The sequence below is a fragment of the Pygocentrus nattereri genome, chromosome 16, assembly GCF_015220715.1.
Source record: "Pygocentrus nattereri isolate fPygNat1 chromosome 16, fPygNat1.pri, whole genome shotgun sequence".
Taxonomy (NCBI): domain Eukaryota; kingdom Metazoa; phylum Chordata; class Actinopteri; order Characiformes; family Serrasalmidae; genus Pygocentrus; species Pygocentrus nattereri.
Window position 1 is genome coordinate 28,348,229 of NC_051226.1, and position 8,815 is coordinate 28,357,043.

Consider the following 8,815-nt stretch of genomic DNA (forward strand, 5'->3'; position numbering starts at 1 on the left):
AATTGTAGTAATCAAGCTAACATGTTATTTATTTATTCTGCATGTCACACGATGCCAAGATAAACACGGCATAACTAAGATTTCATAATATATATATATATTTCATTTAAATAAACAGTAAACAATCATACTGATAAATACTTTTGGTATTGTTTGTTGTTGACTGAGTGAAAACACACGGCCACTCAATGTTTTTTTGAACCTCTTCGCTTCAGTGTCACCTGGCGATGCTTTCTGATCAGTGAATCTGCTCGGTCCAAGGACCTGATTTGTCAAAGGGAACACGAATTTGACGTCTCTTTGCTGCTGTGTATGAGGTAATTAGATCTGTTCTGTCATTGCTGCTCTAACATTTGTCACGGAATCTCATATCGCAATAATGATAAAAATACAGTTTCTTGTGCAGCTCTAGTGGGTGGGAAAAATAACATTAACCAATAATATCATGTTTCACCTCCCACACCTGTCACTGAGCAAACGCTCACTTCATGCATAGTGCTTTCTCCTTTCATCATGTCCTAACTGTCCATCTGTGAAAGATGACAACAAAGCTTTAGAGAAGTATTGCGTAAAACCTAACCCTCATTTTTTCACTCTCTTGTTAACATTATGTAATGTTATTAATTGAATGTGGAGAGCCAGGGACCAGGCCTCAGGTCATTCTGCCTGCACAGTTAATGCAAACAGCACAAGTCCAAAGACCACCGAAAAATCAAGCCTGGCCTCCTGGCCCTATGCCTTGACCCTTTAGCCTGGCAAGGACTGAACTGAAAGCTGCCCCACAAGGCAAAGAGTCATACTGATGAAAAAAAATGTTGCTGGTTAATCTGATGTGTTAGGTCTTCAGTCCTAAACAATGGGAGAGCTAGCTTGGCTGTATCTACCTATGTATCAAAATCCTGACTGGACAATTTTGAATTGGGCATTTCAAGAATTTAAACATTTTGTTTCCAACCAAAACTTAAACATGAAATGGGAATAGCACTACAGGACTTGCAGAGTTTAAATACAACAGGCATAGAATGGAGAACCATTTGTCACTGTGAAATTAGACCTCTGCATTTAACCCATCCATGCAGTGAAACACCCACATATATGCACGCTAGTGAGTACACTTGCCCGGAGCCGTGGGCAGCCCTATCTATGGGAGCAATTAAGGGTTAGGTGCCTTGATCAAGGGTACTTTAGTCATGGACTGTCAGCCGAGGGGATCGAACCGGCAACCTTCCGGTCACAGGGCTGATTCCCTAACCTCCAGCCCACATCATGAGTATAATAAAAAATGTTCATAGGAATTATTAGGCCTACTCAGATGGCCTAGATGGCCCTGAAGGATCACTGCTCTGTATTAGAAAAATGGACAGAAGTATGATGCATTGCTAAAAACAGGACTAGCAGCCAGAAGTTTATCTGTACTTTCGTTCATTTTTACATACCACAGTTTGTCAAATACAAAACACATTAGTAAGTCTATTTGACTTATATGACGTAACAAGTGGGCATGGTTTGTTATGAGCTATTGTATGTTAACTCCAAACTTGCTGACTGACTACATTTGGGATATTCTGATCAAAAAGGCCTTAATGGTAATCTCTTGTTCAGTCCTGTACAAATAACATGTTCAATGTTGTATAGCCAACCATTATATTTAATGATGATAATTCATTTTGTACATACGGGACACATTTGTTGCAGCAGATGGTGGAAAGCCGCAAAGTGACCAAATTCTGTACAAAGCTTTCACACAAAGAGCAGATCAGTGAAGGCATATAATGATATTATGACTCCACCTTGTGGTAAAAATGTATTTCAGCTCAAAGTCCAAGTGTTGGAGCTTCCCAGAGGCTCTTCCTTTGTGTGCCAACCATTAGTATGCAGAACCACAAAACTGCTTCAGAAACGCACTCATATGGTCCCTCTTTGTCTACATGCATGTGTTTATAGAAGAAAGTACTCAACAAGCGCAGGGGACATGATAGCTGCTATGAATGCGTCTGACTTGCAGAGAATGCTCACTATGGTCAGAGCAATGTATTGCATTTTGGTAAAGCCATGGGACCATTTTTCGGGACAAGACTGATGGTCTTCATGGGTCAGGGTTTGCTTTTTAGGCATTCTTACAGATTTTTCTGTTCAAATGCTAGAATGCAAGAAGTGATGCAGAGCTGGTGTGGCACGCTGTCAGAGACCTCGATACAAGGCCATCCTGAGGAAGGAGGGGCGAAAAAACGTGCTTGTAACATTTCTTTCCTCCAGTGTCACCACGGCCCTGCTCCCTTGTTGCTTGGCAACCCACTGCTCCCACAAAACTCCACTACACCTCCGGCAAACACGACTGACTTTCATGATTAAAGATCACGTAAAGTCTACACAGTACCACTTGATCAGGCGCTAATTTTTAAGTGCCATGACTTCTTAATAACTCTAATATGTACCAAAATGCAAGACTGGGAGCTAAAGCTTTAAAAACAGCATAGAAAGCTCATGATGCTTATTCTACATGAGGATGTAACTTATTAAAACTATGACCTATATCACCTAATGCATAATAATGTCAAAGGGTTGCAAGCAGGAATTTGTGGGGGCCAAGTACCATGTGGTGTGGTGAACTTGGACATCTATAAAACTCAAAATAACATTTACAGAGCGCTATGCAGGGAGTACAGAGAATCAGAGTCATGACACTTAACTGTGGCTTAGAGGATACAAAGACTTTATTGTCACAATGGCACAAAGCGTTCATGCCCTGAATATCTTTGGCCTACTATGGGTATTCAATGTCATACAGAGTTGGGAAATGACTAGGTAATTAGTCCACTTTCCACCATTTACAGCATTTCCATACAGTTGCCAAATTTTTGGACATGTTTAGGCTTAAATAGTTTTATCCCTCCAGACTTGGCAGGCAAACAGTGTTTAAGTAACATCAAACTTTTTGAAAACTTATTTGCATACACAAGTTTTATGCAGACAGTGTTCACACCTTTCAAAGCCAAACAATGCAGTCATGACATTTCTGACACAACACAAAGTTACATGCAAGTGCACGTGACATAGTAGAAAGGAGGAACAAGCCATTTCTAACAGCTCACTGAAAAGTCAATATGGCTTATGTCCATAGTGTTGGTGCAGTAGAGAAAAAGCACAGAACTCTGTGTGATGTGATAGCTGTTGTAGGCATTTTAACATTTAAAATAAGATTAAAACAGACCGAAAACAGAACTAAGTTCATTTTGAATGGAATTTTCAGATTCCAGTGCAATTTATGTGTTTACCCTATGATGGTGTGTCCGGTTTCGTCCGGTAGGTGGCAGCCACCTGTCTGTTAGCCACGGCTATAACAAAGAAAAAGACGAGGAAGTGTCTTTACACGACCGTTAACGTGAGAATTTTGTTTTTCTTTATACTTACATTTTTGTTTTGTTTTGTTTTTTTCTTTTCTGAAGTGGATACTTGTGGCATTTCGGCACTGTGGCTTCCAACAAGGGCGAATTTTCCTCATTCAAACGGAACCGTCATCTAAAATCAGGGCAAAGCAGCCCCTTAACTTGCTAGCTGCCGCTAGCCACTGCGAGCTAGCATAATACAGCCTGACTGGTTAATGTAGCTCAGCGATAAATATGGCAGAAAACACGAACAGCGCTGCGAACCTTCCTCCGGGAGATCCGCAGCTCATCGCCCTGATCGTAGAGCATCTGAAGAACCGAGGCTTGTTTGACGAGTTTAGAAGAGACTGTCTGGCAGACGTGGACACGAAGGTGAAAAGCAGCGCTAACTTACCTGAGGCTAGTCATCATTTGAGGGAATAGGGTGCTTTATTTATATTTTCACAAAGAAAAATTCCCTTTCACCTTGGCTGACAGGCAATGATACTAACAGGCATAGCACCCATTGTACACTTTACTATGAAACCCCCCCTCCCTCTACACACAAATCACTGAATAATAAGAGATTTAGCACCTGAGAAGAGTGCTAGTACTAATACTGCTGGTAGCAATAGTATTATTAAAAGGATATACTAGATTCCTGAGATCCATTTAAAACGTTTCTGTGGTTTTAGTGAACAAATGCAGTCATCATTCATTTTCACAACAGCATTTCGTCTTGTTACTGTGCCCTTAGGACTAATGCATATGTAAATGTACTCTTTTATGATTGGCGGTCATGAAAGCAGTCAGCTGAAATATTCCTTCTAACAAGCGTGAATGGGCAGATATATGTAAATGTGTAACAATGAACATTGGATCTAAATTGGTTTAAAGGTAGCTGTGTTCTGTTGGTATCAATGTCCAATTTAACCCATTACCCATGCTTCATAAAACCTTCCAAGAAAAAAAGGGCCTTAAAGAGTTTGCTACAACCTAAATGTATGCCTCAGAAAGAAAGCTGCAGAAGCTAGCTAGCATGTTTGAAACTGAAATGTGTGGAGGATAAGAGGTTTAGAAGATATGATGTGTGTGTGTGTGTGTGTGTGTGTGTGTGTGTGTGTGTGTTCATTCATATTACCATTGCTACAGATGTGCAACTATGACTGTTCCCGATTCCTTTGATTTCATTTCCAGTGATGAGAAAATGTTGACGTCACATATGGTTATTGCTTTTTCATGAGTGGTGAATGTGCTTTATGGCCTTGCATGTGATAATAACTGGGCTGCTTATATGTGCTCACTTTTGAGAATAGGTTTGATTACCTGATGTAATCGGAGTTCATTCATTTTTCATTAGAGGAGAAATAACTTGAATAGTTGTTTGAAGTTCTTGTAGAATCAGACTCCATAATAGTCCTTGGACTGTCATGTAAGATTTATGTATTCTTCCTTTTTTGTTTAATTTCAAATTTTACACCGAATAAAATAGCATTTTTGAGGGTAATCTTGTAGGACTGTTGATCTTGATAAAAGACAGGATAGTTATTTAGTTACTTTTATAGTTCTATGTTATTCATTTGTTGAAAGAAACTTTGTGTACATAGTTATTGAAAGACTATTGGCCTCACTTTTTAATTGATTTAATTGATTAATCACAGCCATAACGAACCGATTAGTCAGTTATGCAAATCATTGTTAGATGCAGCCCTAGTGAGTTCTGGAAGGTCTAGTCACTGACAGCAAGATTTCTCACACTTTGTGTGTGTGCAGGTACGTCTCTGCATGGAACCGAGTCCAAAGCTTTTCAGTCGACTCATGATTCCCACATGCCTTAAGTCTGAGAATTGACTCTTTTTGGGATTTGATTCCCAGCCCTACATGCAACAGCTCCTCAATGTGGCTGCATGTTTACCTAATAAACTGTCTCCCCTTTTCTAGCCAGCTTATCAGAATTTGAGACAGAAGGTGGACAACTTTGTCGCGAATCACCTCAGTACTCAAGAATGGAGTCCGTCAATCAACAAGAACCAAGTCCGTAATGGACTGCGACAAAGTGTAGTTCAGTAAGTCACTCTGCTGTTTCTGATGGACTGAAAAGGTATATTCGCAGAGAAACTTGTAAGATTATTAGGTTTATTTGGTATATGGTTAATATACTAACACTTTCAAAGTTACTTTTTTATAAATAGGAGAAAAACAAGATATCTACTTTTTATGTAGGTCTGGGATGTTGGAGTCTGGAGTGGACCGCATTATAACACAGGTAGTGGATCCCAAACTGAACCACATCTTCAGGCCCCACATTGAGAAAGCCATTCACGATTTCCTGGACTCAGACAAGAAAGAGGATGGGGCATCAAATTCAACCTCTGAGGCTGACCAGCAAGATGCCACCAGCAGCAATGCCACTCCGAAAACACAATAAGGTAGAGGCTTGTTCTGAAAGTATGTCCGCAAAGCTGGAACAGCCCGTTACCATTGTGGGAGGTAGTTAGTCACGTGCTAAGCAATATTTAGAACTAAAGTAATAGTTCAATGCAAAATCACTTTTACATAGTTTTTCATTTACTCTATATATAAAGGATTGGCCAAGGCATGTTTGGAGTCCAAATTTTGCTTTTGGGGTTTTTAACTAAAATTGTTAGTAGAGCTCGGTAGTCACCCAAACAGCCCAAATAGTTTCACCAAAATAGCTCTCAAACTTTGTAAACCACATTCCAATCTTGACTAAGGTCACACAGAAAAACAGCATGTTTTAGGTAACAGTATGACTATAGACTGCAAACTATAGAAGTTAACAAGTTTTCACCAATAGTTTTCATGTGATTTTAAGAGACGTTTTGGTGGTGTAGATATAGAAAAGATTTAGATAACTTTAGAGTTCTAGTGCTTGTTAGCAACATTAGCCTTGCAGCTAAAGTTCTAAACTAAATAACAGAATATGGGCGTGGCTGACCAACTACATTTAGGGTTAATGGAAAACTGTATAAATGAGATTTTTTACTAAATTGTTCCTTTAATGTAACCAAAGCTGTCACACTATTGTGTCGTTGTGTCCTTGAGTTTTGAGAGTATTTTTATGTGTTTTTTCCATACAGTCCAGGTGCCAGGTGATCCTGACGGATGGAGTTTAAGTGGAGTAACAGACATATACTGAGGAAATACTCCCATACTGGAATTATACTGCATGTTTGGGAACATGCTCAGACTAGTACAGTCCTTTTGTGTACGAGCATGTAAAACATGAGAAGGACACGTTGTTCAGTCTATGCACCATATCAGTGTCACTATGAAATCATCCGTAAATGTGAACACAGGTGAAAGAACTGAATAAATGGCCAGTTGAAATTAAATCATCTCATTAATCGAATTGTTTTTGCGAAGAGGAAACTGAAACCATGCAATCTGACGTTGTGAATTGCTTCCTTTTTCATTTGATTGTAACAGGGTACGTTTTTACTAATAAACAGTACTTACTAGGGGAAATGCCTACATCATTGTATCATTTCTGGATTTGTAGTTCTTCTACAAGTATTGCAACAGATTCTGTTTTGTTGTGGGGAAACAGTCTTCATAATGACTGGCTCGTGGCCTGCTGCTGCTGTTTTTTTTTTCCTGGATTCCTATTAGTGATGACATTCTAGGGAAGAGGGAATCTTCTCATTCTGGCATTTTTGTGATTCCAACTGGACGTTAAGCAGAGCGAGTGCCTACAAAAGATCACCGTGTTCCATCCGATGCAGACGTGGTGTAAAGTGATGGGATCCGTTTGGAAGTGAAAGCTTTTGACCTGCAGAAGAACATTTTGAACTATGATAAGGGCTACCAGCAGAGGGCTTCGTTTATTTATTCTTTTTTTTGTTGTTTTTTTTTGTTTGTTTGTTTGTAATGGACGAGATGCACTGTGTTCCTGGACTAGGCCAAAGGTCTACAAGTTCGGCTTGTTTCTGTCTTTCAGCACCTCTCTCCTGAGAATGTGGAACACAGTCAAATGCTGGAGACGGACGTTGGTCTGCTACACTTTGCAGTAATGTGTCTTATGCCATACACTGGTTGTTGGAGTAAAGTGCTTTTTTGGAATGTTACCAAGTGTCTAAAAAGTGACTTAAAAAGTGATTAACTTTACCTGTAATAGAGGGTATTCCTGATGTTCCCAACCCCTCCAACCTCCCCAGCTACCTCCCCACCCCCAAAAAGAAGGAGAAAATAAACTTTTGTTTAAAGAAATTCAATCCACAATTTAAAAATCGGTGTTAATCCTCCAGTTTCCTCAAAAAATATATATTTCATCTTTTTATCTTGATTTTTTTTAAAGAGGAAATCCAGCACAAACATTTTCTCCTGTAGGCTTGCATTGGACATAAAACCAAAATAGCGAAAAATTGCATGAAAAAATGAATTCACCTTAATATACCTTTACCATTAATGCAGCAATGCAGTACTCTAACAATTATACTGTTATTTCTTAATTTTTTGTTGCTAAATTTATGTGTAAGACCTGGTGAAGAACAGCACGTCACTTGAAAAATCAGTGAACATGTGTAACTGAACCAAAAACAGCTAAAATACTGTGTCAGTTTAATATGTAATGATTTCACGTGGAACTTGTTGTGGTTGTACAAGACCAATTTGTATCTAATATGGATGCAGTTCTTTACCTTGTAGAAGCCTATAGGGAACATTTTTAAGGATGCTTAATGATATTTGAATCATATCTGTATTGGCAGATATTTACATACAAGAAAGAGATATTGGTATCAGAAAGATGTTTAGATATGACTGACATTTGAAACTGATATTTTGGGTGTTATTGTGCTTCAGAACAGCAGAAGATTTAGGTGATGCTGGGCTACTGTCCTGAGTCTTATATTTGTCCAAAATGCTAACGCAGGCAGATTTAGTCCTAATTTATACATTTATAAAATATTATGTTACTATGTTGGTGCATTTCTAGTAACATGTTAAGTACACATTCTAAAAACAGTCCTTCTTATCCAGATATGGACTATTTCTTCAACCAGTTGGCTACTTTTACTTTTTACCAAAATAAAGGCATGTTTTGAAATTCTTTATGCACTAATGGTTCACAGTGTTCCATTTTTTTGATAACGCGTCAGTCTTCCCCCACCTGGCAGTTGAGCCTCTGGCCTCAATGTCTTTATCTTCTCCACTGTGTTAAATAGCAAAATGTTTGACAGACAATAAACTAGGTCTTGGGCCATGACTGAGCTCAGGTTTCTTGCACTGGTCTTGGCTATGGTTCTGCTGCCTGAGTACTGAAACTGGTGTCTGCTCATGCCAATTACGTTATTTTGCCACAGTTACCCACCCCCCACACCCCCATCTGGGGAAATCTGATACAACTATGGTCTGGAAGGCACAATGCAGGCTGAGAGGCTGATTGGAGGGCTGTCTGCAGTCAGTAACCTGCTGTCAGGGTGAAGAAT

The 8,815-nt window shown here is 39.3% G+C and overlaps 1 protein-coding gene across 1 annotated transcript; it reads left to right on the forward strand.

Annotated features, from left to right (window-relative positions):
- The first annotated feature begins 3,323 nt into the window (after positions 1 to 3,323).
- Positions 3,324 to 8,438, forward strand: bod1 (biorientation of chromosomes in cell division 1). Its single transcript, XM_037546306.1, has 4 exons — positions 3,324 to 3,758; positions 5,307 to 5,431; positions 5,589 to 5,794; positions 6,467 to 8,438. The coding sequence occupies exons 1-3, from the start codon at positions 3,621 to 3,623 to the stop codon at positions 5,791 to 5,793; spliced, it is 468 nt and encodes a 155-aa protein (XP_037402203.1). The 5' UTR covers positions 3,324 to 3,620; the 3' UTR covers position 5,794; positions 6,467 to 8,438.
- Positions 8,439 to 8,815: the final 377 nt, after the last annotated feature.